This window comes from Setaria italica, chromosome IV, assembly GCF_000263155.2.
Source record: "Setaria italica strain Yugu1 chromosome IV, Setaria_italica_v2.0, whole genome shotgun sequence".
Taxonomy (NCBI): domain Eukaryota; kingdom Viridiplantae; phylum Streptophyta; class Magnoliopsida; order Poales; family Poaceae; genus Setaria; species Setaria italica.
Window position 1 is genome coordinate 38,030,607 of NC_028453.1, and position 17,923 is coordinate 38,048,529.

The following is a 17,923-nucleotide window of genomic DNA, read 5'->3' on the forward strand; positions in this document are numbered from 1 at the left end:
TCCAAATCTTGAGGACTAATACATATAGTTGGAAAATCCTATTATATGACTTGTGTAATAATCCATTTCTAATTATTGGATAATCCGTATCTGTCGGATTTTCTTTTCTGATACCAGATCCAACGCCACATTTGCACATATTTTCATACTTGATTCATTTACTTTGTACATGGACTATATATATAGTTAGTATTTTCTCAAGGTGCATGAACTAATTAACGATAACCTTCCGGTGAATCAACAAAAAATTGAGGCATGTTCACGGCTATGCGGTGTCCAAGGAGCTTATAAATTTTCATTTCAGTCAATTGTCGCTCCTATCTGCTGATTTTCGGTAATTAGAGTACATCACATATATCATTAGAGTTGTGACAATGTTACAAGTACATACGCGACCATAAAGATTTTTATTAGTTGAACAATACACGAAGAACTCATGGGAAACCCTTCGATAACAATATACGAAGAGCATCGCATACATATATTATGGCAAAGGACACAACATGACTTCATATATATGTGGGATCAAGGACATATATTCCCAAGATCAAATCACCTCAACGGCTCTGCTGCGCGCCGCCGCCGGCCGCCGCCGAGGCGAAGCGGAAGGCCTTAGGAACCGAGCTTGATGATGACGAAGAGGAAGCCCCGCCCTGCAGGAAGTACCCGCCGCCGCCGCCGGCGTCGTGCGCCGCCATGCTGCTGACGACGCTGGAGCTGTCCTCCTCGACGATGGTGTCTAGCAGCTTGGCCGGCCGCGGCGGCTGGAACCTGCCGCCGCCGCCGTAGACGGGATGCCGCCACGGCGCGACGGCGGAGAAGGCGCCTGCTTCCTCGCGCTTGCGCGAGCGCGAGCGCGACGAGGTCCGGACGACCTGGAGCAAGAACGACGCCCTCTGGACGCTCGCCATCCTGCTTGACTGATGACTGACTCCGATCGTCGTAGCGAGTGAACTCTACAGGCTACAGCTATGGGACACAAACCAATGCATGCTAGTAAGTAGATTAGTTTGCTGGCTGCCATGCCAACAGTGGAGCAACCTGCCGGGCGTTTTATAGCCGCGCGCGCTCCCGAGAACGCCCCCGGGCTTCCCCGGCCGGCGACTCCGCCGCAGGAGACGGCGTCGCCGAGGGCATTCTCGGGAGACGATTAATACGTGGCGGTGGTTTGCAGCAGTCGGATCTATCAGAGTTATACGATGACAGCACTCTGCTGGCCAGTAAGGATCGAGATAAATATAGTGGGTGCACGGGTAGAAAACTCGTCTTTTATCCCGGTTGGTAGTGGCTAAATCTACCGGAAAATCATCCAGGATAAACTGTTCGAGACAAAAGGGGATCTTTAGTCCTGAGTGAAGATCCGGGACTAAAGACCATGTACCAACCGGGACTAAAGCGTTTCAAAAAAATAAAAAAAAAGACCCGCTCGCCCTACCGCTGGCCGGCCGGCCGGCTGCCGCCGCCACAGTAAGAACTCAAACACCAAAGCAACACTGACTGCAAGAACTCACTGACTTCCCTCTCCCGCCGCCGCCTAAAAAAAGATACAAAGCCAAAGCAAGAACTCAAACACCACAACAACACTGACTTCGTCTTGGCCACCGAGCTCGCCGCCGCCGCACCTCACCAGCTGACTCATCTCTTATTGCGCTACCCTGCACCTCGCCCCGCTGCCGCTCCTCACTGCCAGTGAGGGACGAGCAGAGGGGGAAGGGGAGGGCAGCAGAGGGGGAGGGGGCGGTGGCACCGAGAGGGAGGGGGAGGAGGGGGCGGCGGCGACGCCAAGAGAGGGAGGGAGGGGGAGGGGGCAACGGCAGGAGTAGGGAGGGGAGGGGGTGGCGGCGGCGGCGGCGGGAGGGAGGGGAGGGGCCGGTGGTAGGAGTGTGGGAGGGGGAGGGCGCGTAGAGAGATAAGGACTTTGGCACGTGAGAGTGGGAGGCCGGCGGAAGACAAGGAGATAACGTAACGCGCGTGAGAGAGAGGAGGTGGAGGGGGGTGCACGGAAAACGAGGGTAGGGACCATTTTGTTCCGGTTGGAAACACCAACCGAGATAAGGGATGGTCTCACTTTAGTCCCGGTTGGTAATTGCAACCGGTTGGTATTTCAACCTTGAGCCTTCAGTCCCGGTTGTAAAGGTCAGTGGTCTGGAGGGATTTGGTGAGCCCCCGCCAGTGGCTGAGTTTTATGCCTGGTAAATGAACCGGACTAAATTTAAACTGGGATAAAAGTGGTGGATGTAAGGTGAGTTTTTTTAACGGTGGTGCTCGCTGACAAGCAAGGCCGGAGTCGGTTGCGGAAGGGCCGGCGCGTCCGGCCGGCCGGCGAGTACCTTTCGCAGGTGCCGCGTCCACCAGGGCACCGCTCGCCGAGCTACGCCTGTCAGGTGTCAGCGCGCTGCCGCCGTGCCGTGCGCATCTGTCTCTCTGCTGCTGATGAACGTACGCGAATCAATGCGTGTGGCTTTCCGGTCGTGCTCGGCGTCGAGACCCTGACGGGCGTGATGGCTTGGTCGCAGTTACAACAGTGTGATGGCTGGCGGAGGGCGGCGTCGCCGTCGCGGGTGAAAAGACGCCGCACGTCGGCTTGCATCGCGCGTGCCCTGCCGCGCACGGCGTCCGATCCGCCGGGCGACGTCGTGGTCAGGCGAAGCGGATAATGATGCTGATGAGAAGGTGCGAGCCGTGCAGCTGTGTGGACTCCGGCCGTCGGGAGGCGGCGGCCGCCGGAAACAATCACAGGCACCGGCGCGTGCCGGCCGTCGGGCTCGGAGATGATGGTTGGGTGTCGATGGGCGATGGACTCGTGGAAACGACGCCTGGCGCGCGTGAAGCTCACGTGCGCGGCTCGGTCGGGTTCGACCTCTCGATGTTTCGCGACGCGGGCCGTGGGATTGGGGGCCAGGGGACTTCGCGGGTCTAATTTGGGACGAGATCGGCCCGCTTTCGGTGATCATTTGGCCCACATCTCCCATCCGCCCGTTCCAAATTATTGTTGGGCTTTGCGCGGCCTGATAGCTCCCGATAATTTAATATGGGCTAGGCCAGCCCATATTTAGATTATCGGGCTTTTAAGCTAAATTATTGACGACAGGAAACTGAACCCACCACTTGGTTGTGTGATTGATCTTCTCCGTTGGGGGGAAAAGTGACAATTTCTATTTGAGTGGCCCAGGATCTGGCAACAAGACCCACCCCTCCAAGGATCTCCGCGTAGACCTGGTCCACCGGGTGCAACCAAGTTCCAAGCGTTTTGCATTACGCTGATTTCAATCCGAACGCATATGACATATCCAATTTCGACGAACCATTCCTTCTAATTACATTCTTTCCCCACTGGTTCATACTTACGTGCGTGCGTGTTCCCTCATGTATATTCGATATTTTAAGTTCTGCACTATGATTTATTCACATGCCATAAAATGATGTTAAACATAAAGGGTTTAAGTTTGCTTTTTGAAAAAAAAATATATGCCCATGTTTGTGTTAGTCTACTTCTAATATAGAAGGGCTCAATTATATCAAAAAGATATTAGAAGGGCTCAATTATATCAAAAAGATATTAGAAGGGCTCAATTATCTCAAAACTATATTAGAAGGGCTCAATGGTATGCACTTTTCGTTCACTTTGCACCTAAAGTTAGCATATTTTAACAAAAAGAAGTTTAACATGCCTAAATAAAAATATACTGCCATAACAGCTCTCCACGCACAACAAAGTCAAATCAAAATAGCCAAAAACTGAGCCGTCTAAAACCAAACACCCCCATCCATCGGCCAACGCGCGTGCGTTCCACGGCCAGACGTGGCGGAAGGGGCGCATCCACGCGACCGCCCTCCGCGCCCCGGGTGCCGCCTCCGTTCTCCAACACCCCCCAAACGAACCAGACCGAGAGCCCGCCGCCGCCGCCTTCCCTTCCCTTTGCTTTCCGTCTCTGACTTTTTCTCCAAGCTCATCTCCCTCCCTCCCTCCCCCCGATCTCGGGAGCGAGCGAGAGAACACAGGGGAGCATGTCCTGGCGGTGGGCTCTCGCGCGCCGCGCTGCCGCGCTGGCCGCCGGGACCGGTGCCGGCTGCGCGGCCCAGGCGCAGAGGCTCCTGACGACCTCGTCCGGCGCGGGCGCCGCCCTCCTCGGGCGGCAGCACCTGCCCCTCGCCTCCCAGATTCGGAGCAAGGTCCACTCCCCCTCCCAATCCTTTACCTGTTCGGTTGTGTCGGCGCGGGGGTGCCTGGTGGCGGCTGAGTTGCCACTGCCCGCGATGTGTTTGTGTTTATGCCGACCCACGCGGCGCCCCCACGAGAAGTTGCGGAGTGCTTGTGATCTCATTCGTACCAACTCGCACTGATCGGTTTTTGCTAAGCTGATTAGTTTCTGTTCATCAGCATGGATAGTACTAGCTGACCGTCTGGTCTGTTTTCTTGTAACAATAAAACCGGTTGATTAGGTGCCGTATGTTGCTGTACCTTTCGAAGGATTTGCCTTTTATGCCATACTGACAAGCTCTGTGCCTTTGGTATGGTTTAGTAGGTGGTGGGTTACAGAGGAGCTGCTTTCATGAGCTCCAGATGGCTACATGATGCTCAGTACCAGGTTCGCCAGGACGGGGATTCAAGGGCTCAGGTACTTGAAACCACCTTATTGCCCCCAAATATTTGTTTTGTGTGCCTTGTTGAGTCCGAATGATCTGTGAGTACCTTTTTCTCTGTCAAGTCAATGGATAAGACACTGTTTTTTGTCAAATATTTGCTCAGTAATGATTGGACTTCAAAAAAATGCACGGATTAGTATCATAACCAAAACATGTCTACCAACCAAACAAGGACACAAATACTGGGCTTGCTGGGCCACCACGAAACATATTCTAATTCCACATGATATCATGCTAGCTTGGCTGCTCCTCGTTTTGCTTCAGTAGGTGTCAAATGTTTTGCATTTTGTTATTCTTACAGCTTGTGGTCGGTAGCATTCTGGTCACTTTTGCTTTATATTTCCAGGAATAAACAATAAAATAGTTCTATCATGTATCATCATCACTCAGCCTTTTTTGTGTTGTGCATGGGAAAGCTATTACCGCAAAACATAATATGCTTCTTATTTCTTGATTATAAGATAGTCTGAAGAGTCTAAACTTGCTCGACCTCTCAGGAACACAGAGATCCATTTGAATTAGTCGCCGATGATCTATCACTTGTTGCAGATAGGTTACGATCCATGGTGGCTGCTGAGGTCAGTAACAAATTGGTCCTGCTCGTAGAAACTTATTTTTGTATATCTCCGAGCTGTAATAGCAGGATGATTTGATGCTTCATTGATCTAGTGATCACCAAAATTGTCTTTTTCTGCCATCCCAAACTTGCTTAAGAGTGAGCACTAATTTTTCATTTGTAGGTCCCCAAACTGGCATCAGCAGCTGAATACTTTTTCAAGGTGGGAGCTGAAGGGAAAAAATTCCGACCTACGGTAACATCTTAATTTCTGCATTTCTTGAACCATGGCTACAATATCATTTCATTAATCTTTGTTGTTTTTAATGTTGCATCTGTATTGGCAGGTTTTGTTGCTGATGGCATCAGCTCTCAGATTCCCCCTATCAGAATCAACAGAAGGCGGAGTTCTCAGTATGTTAGCAGATAAACTCCGCACACCCCATCTGAACATTGCAGAGATAACAGAGATGATTCATGTTAGTATAGTGTTATAGCTATCCTTCAGAGCAGACACATTTGCTATATTTCTTTTATTTCTCAATCTGTTACCTATCGCAGGTCGCAAGCCTTCTGCATGATGATGTTCTAGATGATGCTGATACTAGGCGTGGTGTCAGTTCGTTGAATCTTGTTATGGGGAACAAGGTATTGTAATTTGTTCTTCTTAGTAATCACATATGTAGTATATTTAGTGAATCTCAAGCTTATCTCTGCACTGAGAACTACAAGTCACTAAAATAGTTCATAGTTCAGAGTGCAAACCTATGTAAGCTTAACCTGCCATTGCTCCAGGGTCCAGACAAAAAAAGACTTTTTCATTTTATTTCAGATCAATATGAATTATGTCGGACTTGGACATTTGAGGAATAAAAAGTATTAAAATAGCTGGTATTGTGTCCTCAATTAGCTGGTACCACAAGCACTGTTCTGATGTTACAGCCTTACAGGGTAGCAAAATTGATATTTGTTCTTGGAACTGCTTCCTTTGTGTTACTCTACTTCTAAAATGTAGAATCTTCAACATTTGAGATATGTGACATCAGTATTCCTCACTTGTTTTGCCTGCAGCTTTCTGTACTGGCAGGTGACTTCCTCCTGTCTAGAGCATGTGTGGCACTTGCAGCACTTGGGAATACAGAGGTAAATACATGGTTTCATTCATTTGGTTTTAGCAATCTCAAGATAGGTGTTATGCAAAGTTCATGTGACTCATTGTATCAGTTGCTGCTTGCTACCATGGATCAGTTGCTGCTTGCTACCATGGATGTTTAGTCCTTTGACCCATTCATTCGCATGTCTATAACTCTCATTATTGCTGATCTTAAGTTGCAATTCCTTGCCCTCTTTGGTATCCATAACAGCATTACCGTGCTTAGCTTAACCCTTGTGACTGCAGTGGTCACTTTGCTCTTTTCTTGCATGCTGTCTATAATACCAACCGGTCTATCATCTTTGTGCAGGTGGTATCCCTAATGGCAACTGCTGTAGAACATCTAGTTACCGGTGAAACTATGCAGATCTCAACAAGCAGAGAGCAACGACGAAGGTTTAATATTTTTCTCTCTACCATGCACTTAGTTGCTCTTGTCAGATGTAATATATACTGTATTCAAAGTTCAAACAGTTGTGGAGTGAAATTCTTGAAATGTTCAATTGCTTATTTACTTTATATTCTCTGTTCGATCTTTGGTCTTTGCTAATTAGTTGTGGCATGGATTCCAAAATATTTGCAGCATGGAATACTACTTGCAGAAGACGTACTACAAAACAGCATCACTGATATCAAATAGCTGCAAGGCTGTTGCTATTCTTGCAGGGCACACTGCTGAGGTCTCGATGCTTGCATACGAATATGGACGAAACTTGGTTTGTAACATTTTACATTTCCCTTCATTTTTTCCTGAAATAATTTCCTTCTAAGCTAATTCTGAAAATATCAGCAGCTTAGCTAATTTGAAATCCATGCAGGGTTTAGCGTTCCAGTTGATTGATGATGTTCTAGATTTCACTGGCACCTCTGCATCCCTTGGGAAGGGTTCATTATCTGATATTCGCCATGTAATAGCAACTGCTCCCAGTTCTTGTTATATTTGGTTTCCTCTGCAATGATAACGTTCCCCCTTTCTATCTTCTGAAATAGGATTATTCATTTATCTTTTACGTAGTCATATTATGTGTCGTAATATTTTGGATAAGGGAAATTTATAGAAGCTTTTGCTGTCTGGTGTTATTGTTTATAATGCTTTATTAGTGGATTTTTGGTATACGCTGCATTCTACCCTACATGATCCATTTTGCTGAAACTTTTTATGCTGCTATCTCTGGACATGCCACACATGACAGACCTCTAGCAGGAAATACCAGAATTTGGATGTCAACAGGATTATTGCTTTTGGTAGGGCAAGAATATTTGGTGACTGTATTTTCTTAGACATGCCAATTTCACATTCAGAACTGAGTAGAGATAATTATTGTTATACTGCATAAGAAGGATATGGTGAGCCTTGAATAATGGTGTATGTCTTTGTGGTAAAGCTACTGAAATTACATGTAATGGTTAAGCAAGAGTTGTTGTTTCAACACTAAGTTACAACTGTGATATTTAACATGGACCACATGCATAGTGATTCTCTCATTCATTATCATGTTTATGTTTTCTATCAAGTGATGGTATTCATGATGCAGGGAATCATTACGGCCCCAATTCTATATGCAATGGAGGAATTCCCTCAACTACATGAAGTTGTTGACAGCGGCTTCGAGGATCCTGCAAATGTTGAACTTGTGAGTAATTGTATTAGTTTGAGAACAGGCTAGCTGCATTGTTCATTTACCTATAACGGTACAGACAAACATTAGGGCGTAATATTCAATGCACATGTATACATTTCTTACGATGATATTTGCATGCAGACCAAGCTGATAATGAAGAATACTCACTTATACAAGTTAAATAATAAAGATAAAACTATTTCATGAAATGACATGCAACTCTCCTGCAGCATTTGAGAAAATAAAACTGTATTTCCATGGTTTACAATTTAGGTGTGCTATGCAATCTTGATTCGTAGTGGGTAACAGGTGTTCATACCAACTTGACTAGTTTAGGATGATACTGAGGACCATATAGCTCATTACAGACTTCAAGCTCCAATTGTTGCCTTCTCCGGATGTTATTGATAATCATAGTCACATCTGAGCAATTGATTGTTGCATTTTACATCACATCCCTGCACACTTAAAGCGCCTGTACTCTGTAATCCGACAATAAACAAGGACGGAGAAGTTGTAAACTTAATGGTCTACATTTGTGCAAATTGCAGGCCCTTGACTATCTCCAGAAGAGCCGTGGAATTGAAAGGACGAAAGAGCTAGCACGGGAACACGCTAACCGTGCAATCAAAGCTGTAGAAGCCCTCCCAGACAGCGACGACGAGGATGTTCTGACTTCGAGGCGCGCTCTTATTGATATAACAGAGAGAGTCATCACCAGGACAAAATAGCAAAGGTGTCTTGGCATTCACAAGGTGAACAGAAAGCTGAACCTGGCCACAGGCCTAGTATTCCACTTGGAAGATTTTGTATACTTTGGTTCATTGCATTCTTTTCACAGCCCAAGTTTTGTGTAACATTGCTGAAAGTTTAGGACCTGCATTTCTCAGAGCTATAGTGCTTTTTGCTGCAAGTGGCAGCAAAATATGTATATCACTGATTGCAATGGTCACCAGATATTATGTAGACACATAATTGGGAGCACTGGACCCAATATACGAGAAGAATGGATTGTTGACTCCTGTCAAGCCTCAGACAGTACCACACTAGGATCTGTTAACCATTACCTCTGCAAATTTTGATTTCTCTTTTTTTTTTCCTTAAAAGAGTAACGGAGGGAAATCCACCCGCTAGGAGCGATTGCTTGCACATTCTGGCATCTTATGTTTGTTTGATGTAGTGTGCAAGCTGAATGAATGTATTCAATCTTCCATAATGAATGAAGCATTACAAAACATTTTGATCATGGTCACTGATCTCCTAGAATGTTGCGTGATTTCTACATCGGCACACCATGGACGGCATGGATTGACGGGCCATCAACGAATTGGACGTTTTTGAGATCCTGATCATCTTGAGGATTCGATCCTGACCGTCCAATTACCTGGCTTGGCTCCAGAACCTCTCTTTGGCCCATGCGATCGCCTCGTCCACCGCGGCGGCGCCGACGCTGTCGATGTCGTCGCCGTCGTCCATCAGCAGCGGCGCCCGCTCCCTCACCTCCATCACCACCTCCTCCAGCCTCCGCGGCGTCCTCGCCAGCGGGTTGGTGAAGAGCGACGACGACGTGGCCGACGGCGGCGAGTAGTAGTACCCGTAGTCGGCGCCTGAGTAGTCGGTGATGGTGGTCTCGGCCGCCGGCGACCGCGCGCCGCGCGTCTGCCGGAAGCTGGGCGCGTTGCTGCTGGTCTCCGGGTTCGACGTGAAGCAGCAGAAGTTGCTGCTCCCGCGCTGGTGCCGCCGGCGGTGCGCCGCCGCCGAGCCGTCGCCGCCTCTGCTGTGGTTCGACGATCTGCCGGCGGCCTTGGCGTCGCCGTAGTAGTATCGAGCCGCCGGGTACGCGGCCGTCGAGCACGTGAAGCTGCTCTGGTACTCCCCTATCGTCGACGTCGAGGACGGCGGCGACGAGTCGTACCGCCGCGAAGGGATCGTCACCGGCCTGTCAAAAAACGACAAGATCATGTTAGCGCCAGTGATCACAATGCATATGCACATGACGCATTTTTCACGTGCTTCTCTAGGTAGGCACGACTGTCAGTCGATGAGCTCCTACCTGAGCCTAGAAGTGAACGAGGAGAACGTGGCGTCGGCGCGGCTGCCGGTGGCCACCGGCCGGCAGAAGCCAGCGGGGAACTCGTCGGAGCTGACCGCCGACGACGACTTCGACTTGGACCTCGACCTCGACCTCGTGTGACGACGGGCGCCGAAGATGTCGTCAAAGAAGCCCTGCTCCGTGGGCACGGCCGCCGCGCGCCCGTCGGCGTACGGCCGGCGGCAGAAGGCCTCGGCGCCGCCGTAGTTCATGTACTGGTGGTGGCCCGTCGGGGAGTGGTAGTCGGCCGCCTCGCCACCGAAGCTGCGGAGGAGCACGGTGCGCGGCGGCCCGCCGTAGACGTCCCGGAAGTCGTCCGGCGCCAGGCTCTGGTGTCCGCCGCCGCCGGCGTGCTGCTGCTCCGACGACCGCTGCCGCGGCAACACCGAGCCCATGGTGCACCTCCACGACTCGTCCATCCTCTCTCGCTGATGCCTCTGGCTTATGCGTGAGAGCTTTGTGCGTCTTGCTGTGAGAGGAGAGATGGTGATCTTTATACAAAGGTGATCGAGGCCAGGCAGGGAAAGCTTGATGCTTTTGGCTCGTCGGATGCATGTGTATATATACTAGCTCATTCAGACTGTATCGCTGCTTGCAGGTACAGAAACAGTACGAACAAGTACTGTTGGCATCTATCAAATTGCAGATTATTGCAGATCGATCTCCAACTAATTTTGCTGTTTAGAATTAAGTTAAACTGATTCTGAAACTAGTGTTTTTGCCTCTGGTGAAGTATCAGTATTTCCCAATGGTTTATAGATGTAAATTAAACATGGCCAAATGTTGCCGGTCATAAAAAACTTTTGCAAGCCTTCATGATTAAGCACTCAACTCACCACAATCATACGCAACAGCTTGCTAATCCTAGCACATGAAGAAACTGCTGCTGATTCAGTATATATAACACCGTTCATACAGGCTTTAGAGTTGTTACAACACTGTGTGGCTATCAGGTAAATTGACAGGCTTAGTTTTCTGTTGCTTAGCTGTTGATGTGGTATGGGATAGGATAGTTAGATGAATGAATGATGTATGCAACAGGGGGAGTAACCAATGGATTGATTGGTAATGCCTTTTTGGAGGGGAGGAGGCATGTGATATGGGATGATTGTGTTGTGCCACCCTCTTTGCAGACACAGCATCATGGTGGTTGATCCATGGCCTCATTCTTCCAACTCCTCACTCTTCTCATATTAAGAAAAAAAATACACACTGCTTTTCCACTTCACGCTACTAACCCTTTTGTTTCCTTTTTGTTTTTTATTGTTTTTTTAATTTTGGTGCTTTGCATTGTTGCACTCAACTATGTGATCACTAGGATTAGAATTTTAAGTGTGGTATCAAATAATTACCCATTAGAAAGCTTAACAGTCCAGGACCAATCCAGTGTTCATGGAAAAGCTACCAGGCAGGGACAGATCAAAGTGGCTAACTAGGATCAAGGAAATACTTTTTTTTAGACCAAACATCAACCTCACAATGTAAGCCTCGAGTTTAAACAACATTAGCAACTTGGAGGCACTACAACTCAGGAGCAGCTCATGATCAGGCTGCAAATCATGTGGAGTGTGCTTAAAGCTGTAAGCTAGGGTACTAAAAGTGAACTGCAAGTTGTGACTGCAGATGCCACTATACATCTTTCATGTTTAACAACTCCAACAAAATCTTGGCCACAATCACATGGATGTTTAGTTTACTGCCCAGAGAAGCATTCCAAGATCCACATCCAACTGTGCCCATCTGTGTGATCTATGGAGATCATAAAATTCTGCAGCCCAGCATCTATCTAACAGCTATCTGCATCAGAAAATATGCAAAGTAGGCATGCAAGTGTATCATCTTATTTCTGGCATAAAACTGAGCTCTTTCCATGTCAAAAGGACATCTTTTTTTTGCTGCTGGACCCCTTATTCTTCCTATGATCAGTCAGTCAGTCACAAATGCAGAGCATGCAGATCAGGTATGTCTCTCCATTCATTGGCTATCATGAATCCAAGTCAAATGTCGAGCTTGACTCCATACGCATGGCGCACTTTTCAGATTCTTCTTTTTTTTCTTGGGAACAAAATGACTTTTCAGAGTGAAAAAAAATGATGTTCCCGCTTGTACTAACACCACCTCCGATTTGGCTTTGAGATTAGTTCCCTTCCTCTATCAGATGAGCTTTGCCATACTTGTATCATCTAAAAAAGCATAAAAAAAAACCAGTTAAAATGAAATAAAATACTGATCTGGTAGAAATGCTTGATTCTTTCAGATTCAGGTAGGTAAGGTTGCAGCAAGAACAATGGCGGCCGGCGTAGCTCTGCCAGGCAGCTCCTCGCTGGGCGTGAGCTCGAGATCGATTCGAGGCAGCAGACAGGCGGAAGGATCCGAATGATTCAGTGTCCCACAAGGCGCGGGCAGGCCATGCAAAGACGCAGCACGAAGCGATCGGGGCGGGAGCCGCGGTGATGCGCATGATTCGCCGCTGTCCCCCGCGCCGGCGGCAAAAGCTCGCGGCGCCAACATTTCTGCGAGCAAAGGAGGAGCAGCGCCGCAGCCGCTGGGGCTTTATTGTTTGCCCCGGGCAAGTTCTGAAGACGCAAAAGCCAATTCTGAAAAGAAGCGTAAAGATCATGAGCAGGAGAGCAATCTACGCAAAGCGCCATGATCACCGATAAGCGCTGCAATTTGTGGGGGCGTCATGAAGCCAATGGAGGAGTAAACTAACTAAAAGGTGATTTTTTTTTTCATTTGAAATTTCAGGTGCATCGATATCCAGGTGAGACACTGAATATGCCTGCCGATCGAATTGGGATTTAGCTTTTGTAGTAGTAGTAGTAGGTTATTAGTGATCCTTGGAGAACATGTCGAACAAATCGACATGCGGGTTATGCAGCTTTGAGAGACAAGCTCATGATGATGCACCACGAATTAGGAGCATACAATAGTGGCAGAGGAATGGAACACCATGGCTTTTGAGCTTCTGATACCACCATTGCAAGCATACATGTGGACCACCGTCCAACGGCAATGTTCAGAGCAGAGGGGTGAACAGACCAGACTAGACCAAACAATGCCTGCTAATTGCAAGCTTTCCAGGCTTTAAAAGAAGCAAGACCTCAGCTTTACACACATGTACATGAGACCAAATCACACCTTTCTCCCTTTATTTCCCTCTTTCTACACACACACTCATCATAAAAGGATAGGCGGCTCTGGCAGAACAAAATGGGAGCGGCTCGTCGTCATACAGTTGGAGTTGGCAGTTATCGAAGAATTCATGCAAGACAATGCAAGGATATAAAACTTTGTGATGGTTTCGTGTTACCTTCACCTTTCCTCCAAATATTGGTCATGCCTTTGTGTTGTGACGCAATCTGGTGAGGTTAGTATTGCCATTTGGTTCAAGATGGAAGTTGTAAGAAAGCGATAGGTCGTCCAAATGACCGCAGGAAGTGAGAGATCCAAACGGCACCTTTTGCCTTTTAAGGCTTTTTGGGGCAAGATGCCTTCGTGAAGTTTGTAGCTTTATCTTCTTTAGTGGTGTATGTGTAAAGGTGAACCAGAGTTGTAAGGCCTGGGTCATGTGAACTTTGTAAAATTCATGCATTGGCAAGACCAAGATGAAACATGCAATATTTAATGGTTAGTAGGCTATGCTGAAAACCATGGAACCATGTGCAAATCGAGAGAGTAGCACCTAAACGATGTGCGAAAAAAATCCAGCTAAAGTATAGATGCATAAATCATACAAATCATCTATGTGCAAAGAAAAATAAAAGGAGAAATCAACACATAAATAGTTATAGGTTTGTGGATCAGACTCGAACAATTGCACCTCTTTTTTGTTTCTCTTTTTATAATTTTTTCATACTTAAAACTTTTTTGATAGAAGTTTATAATTAAACTTTGCATTCACATAGATAATTGAATGCCTTGTTCATTCATAATTTTGTATGCACCGATTTATGCGACGTGACATCACGTGAAGAATGGGCCATGCCAATGGTTTACTGGGCCGTAATCCTTTGGAACGGATTTGGATTCTCTATTGGGCTGATTTATTACGCTGTAAAGAATTGTTGGGCTGGTTTTTCCTCAATACACGCCGTCAAGCACAAAGAAAGGCAGTCGTCAAAATTGGCGCGTTTATATTGGGCCAAATATGCGAAAAGCCCACATGTATTTCTGGGCCTGAGATTCATGAAAGCGGTGAAGCGGGCTTGGGCTCGTTCGTTCGCGACGCAAATCACCAACGGCTTCATGACAGACGTCTAAATCATGGTAACAAAATCGGTTCAGTGTTCTGGTCGATCCAGCCGTCAGCTAGATGAAGCCGTCAAAAATTTCGGCCGATACTGGCCTGCACAACTTTTGTGTCTACAGCAAGCAAATTTCCGAGCCAAAAAATGCCATGGCCATGGAACAGCATGGCTAAGAGGTGGTCGACACGTCGAGCATAAGCTGGCGCCATGCCGCCACGGATGGAGATGGAGTAGCTGGGAGGTATCCCTTCGCACCTGCATTGCAGGCTTGCAGCTTTGACCTATCCAGGACATTAAACCCACTTTCCCGAATCTGAAGGGAATCTTTGGCTGAACCTGGCGAGCAGGTAGCTAGCTGATGACACTGCCACCATCTCCTCGATCGACCACTCCCGCAGTTCTTCAGCTCGACCGCATGGGCGCACACGACACGGCGGCGACCGGCCCAGAGCGCCAGACATGTCCATGGGCCATGGCTCCATGCCCCCCGCTGTGCGCACGCTTCCTAGCCTGCCGCGTCCATGCCTGCTGCCTCCGTTCGCGAACTCAAGTACTTAACCCCAGTGCATCTCCATCTTTATGGAGCAACAGTCTCGGCTGCACTGTTTCTGCACATGTGTCCATGGCATTGCAGTGCAGCATCGAGCTGATGACAGTCAGAGCTCTCACTCAGAGCCCAGCCCAGAGCATCGCGAGCTGAAGATGAACAGTGCGAACAGGATCATCTCCCGGGTCCAGCCTGCAGTTTGAAGCACCACCGGCAGTGGCAACAACAAGATGCGTCCATGCATGCCATGGCCATTGTGTATTCATGGCATGGGGCACACGCAATCACACAGCACATAATGAAATAAATAATCAGCCAGTCGGTAGGGCAAAGAACAGGATATATAGGAAAAAAGGAGATGGGAGAAAAGATGTCCTGATCAATGCCTGGTTCTTGGGCAGAATGAATGAGAAAAGAAAGCCCTTTTGGCCTGCTGTCTGTGTAGCTCTGCATGGTTGCAAGCTGACACTGCTGAGGTGTTAAGCAATGGACAGCGGGGCCCTGCCCGGGATCCGGGCATGTGTCCGGATTTCCTCGAGCATTCCCTCCAGTCCTCCACTCGCTTTGGGGTTTCAAGTGGTTTTTTCTTCTTTTTTCTAAGCGCCTGCGTGGCCGCTTGTCTGCCAGCGGCCAAGCCTCAGCTCGCTGGTGATCCTTCCTCGTGTGTGTTAGGTACGGTGGTGGTCAAGCTGCCGATGCTGCGTCGTCGTCAGCCATTGCCGGCCGGCCGGCCGGGCGGGCTCGAGTGCTTGTTTTGTTTCCTTGCCCGCTGTTCAGTTCTTGCTGTCCGGTCGTGATCGATCCATGCTCGTGTTAGGGCATGTACCAGCACGAGGTGAGAATCTTGGCAATCCATCTTTTCGTTCACCTTTCGTTTCAGAGATGCAGAGGGCGGCGTTGCTGGAACATGATCCACGAGGATATGTGAACGCAGCGTGTGTGCGCAGGGACAATGCCACATGCTGCCGCCATGCACGAGCAAGATGGGTTTCAATCCTGCAGCAGCTAAGAACACACTTCACACGGGGGGTCAGAGGCCAAGGGCAAGCGGGCCAGGCTGAAGCCGACATGCGCCTGGGCCATGCTTGCTCACTCGCACGCCGGCCGCTGCCGGCCGGTACGGTGGCGCCGCCGCTGGCCGCGCACGGGGACACGACGGGGACACATGGTGAGAAACCGAGCGGACCCGCCGTGGAATTGCCGGCGAGAAACGTAGGCCACATGCATAGCCGCCCGTGAACTGTCGCCTCGTGTCGTCGTGTGTCGCTCGATCAGGGTATGCAGGTCGATCGATCGATGCCGGTGAGATGTTTGGCAAGAAAGATTATTCAGAGAATCGCGACGAGAGAGAGAGAAAAAAAAAAGGTGATCGCCGCCGCCATCTTTTCAACGCCCTTTTGACTCCTGGATCGACGACGGGTCATGGGTGTAATGCGCTCGCTCGATCGCGTGCTTGTCCATCAGCGGATACGGCCTTGGATCTCCTGCCCCTTTTACCATCAGATGCGCACGCTTGACTTGCTTCCTTTGCTCTAATTGGCCATTTCCCGCTTTGACAAATCCGTCAGGTCAGACGATCCGATTTCGCCTCTCTGATCAGTGATCACCTTCAAACGCTCCATTACGATCGCTCTGCTACTTCTAATCACATGTCCAACTCGCTGGTGGTGGCGATCGGTTTACGCTAGTGCTTGCTAGGTCATGAACTCATGATAGACACTACTCCTCCTACCCAAGGATAAGAACGCCAACAACACCTGCATGTCCGATCTCCCTGTGAGTTGTCGTTCATCCCTTCCTATCTGTCAGAAACATCTGGTTTCAATTACTGTTAAGTTCTCTCCATTAGACAATGGATGAAACCATTGCCAACGCCTGAGTGTACTTAATTTGGAGAACGAGGCAGGCCACTGCACTGATCTGAGCCGAGCGTGCAGGGATGCAACATAGAATAAGCTTTGGCTTTGGACAGGCTGCGTGTTTGCCTCCTGGAGTGGCGTCAGGAAGCAGGCAGACAGTGGCATGGGGCGATTGCCTCTCGCGTCTGCATGCCCATGCCATGCAGGGCTAGCTAGCTTTTAATTTGCTAGCTCTTTTATCGGCATGAGGCTCTCCCATACTTAATACCCCCCATGGGGGGCACTGATTCCCTCCTAATCATCATCACTGTCTCTAGACCACTCCAAAACAGGGGCATTCCTGCAGCTTGTATGATGCACCTGTGCCCTGGTGTTTATCACCACCAAGCTATGGCCCGGGCCCACCTGGTTTATGGTATTAGGGCACTGTCCCTGTCATGCAAATGCTGGCTAATCTATGCTTGCTTTTGCATTTGCTGCTTTTATTTGTTTATTTTATTTTGGGGTGTCCTTCATGTGGTTGTTGTTATCAGCTTAATTCCATTCCTGAGACAGAGTGGTCCAAATCGAGGTTAGCCTTTTTGTGATATGTAATATAATAGAATTAAGCTGTGGTGTCACCTCAGATTACACCATGATTAGTTGGGAGACCCCTGCACTGTTCATGCCTGAGAATTAGGGTTCCATTGCAAGGGTGTGGAGCAGTGCTCCACAAGCTGTTGTTTCGGAATGTCCTGCACTGCAATATAGTATGCATATTTGATCAACCCGTTTGACCCACTTTTGTTGCTTTCAGAGGATTAGGTATCTCATTAAGTGGCACTCTGTCCTGGATGCAAGCACTGTGGCTGATTAGCCACATAAGGATATAGCAAATGATTGTTGTTGAGCCTAACCTGGAATGGGACTGGGATTACTGTTCAGGGACAGGAACATGCAATGCATGTAAATGTGCTTGCTGCTGGATTGATTATTGGCTAAAGCGTTTATTGGCCAATGGCCCATGCACATGTTTGTTTTGTAGCTTGCAATGATGATGGAGCCAGCTGCTCTTTCAGAGAGAGAATTTTAGGTGCTGGCTGGGCTATTTGTTTTGTTGACCAGATCTGAACTTCTCTATTCAGACAGGTGAAGTGAAGTGAAGTGAAGCTTCCCGTGCTGCAAGTGTGCAAGCATGTGGCTGTATATTCCAGAGCT

At 48.5% G+C, this 17,923-nt stretch overlaps 3 protein-coding genes across 4 annotated transcripts; 1 reads left to right on the forward strand and 2 right to left on the reverse strand.

The window, feature by feature from the left end:
- Positions 1 to 557: 557 nt before the first annotated feature.
- LOC101767195 (squamosa promoter-binding-like protein 13) lies at positions 558 to 911 on the reverse strand. Its single transcript, XM_004966154.3, has one exon. It carries the CDS (start codon positions 909 to 911, stop codon positions 558 to 560), a length of 354 nt encoding a protein of 117 aa, XP_004966211.1.
- A 2,900-nt stretch (positions 912 to 3,811) lies between these two features.
- LOC101766500 (solanesyl-diphosphate synthase 1, mitochondrial) lies at positions 3,812 to 9,074 on the forward strand. Of its 2 annotated transcripts, none has more exons than XM_004966152.2 (12): positions 3,812 to 4,173; positions 4,527 to 4,619; positions 5,145 to 5,225; positions 5,388 to 5,459; positions 5,551 to 5,682; positions 5,765 to 5,851; positions 6,275 to 6,346; positions 6,667 to 6,752; positions 6,940 to 7,072; positions 7,175 to 7,264; positions 7,892 to 7,990; positions 8,530 to 9,074. In XM_004966152.2, exons 1-12 carry the CDS (start codon positions 4,009 to 4,011, stop codon positions 8,707 to 8,709), a joined length of 1,290 nt encoding a protein of 429 aa, XP_004966209.1. In that variant the 5' UTR covers positions 3,812 to 4,008; the 3' UTR covers positions 8,710 to 9,074. The 2 variants fall into 2 exon arrangements, with proteins under 2 accessions (XP_004966209.1, XP_004966210.1); XM_004966153.3 differs by having other exon boundaries at positions 3,815 to 4,173; positions 4,524 to 4,619.
- A 79-nt stretch (positions 9,075 to 9,153) lies between these two features.
- On the reverse strand, positions 9,154 to 10,583 carry LOC101766093. Its single transcript, XM_004966151.3, has 2 exons — positions 10,032 to 10,583; positions 9,154 to 9,917 (listed from the first exon to the last, which is right to left on the reverse strand). Exons 1-2 carry the CDS (start codon positions 10,487 to 10,489, stop codon positions 9,359 to 9,361), a joined length of 1,017 nt encoding a protein of 338 aa, XP_004966208.1. The 5' UTR covers positions 10,490 to 10,583; the 3' UTR covers positions 9,154 to 9,358.
- Between the last annotated feature and the right edge of the window lie 7,340 nt (positions 10,584 to 17,923).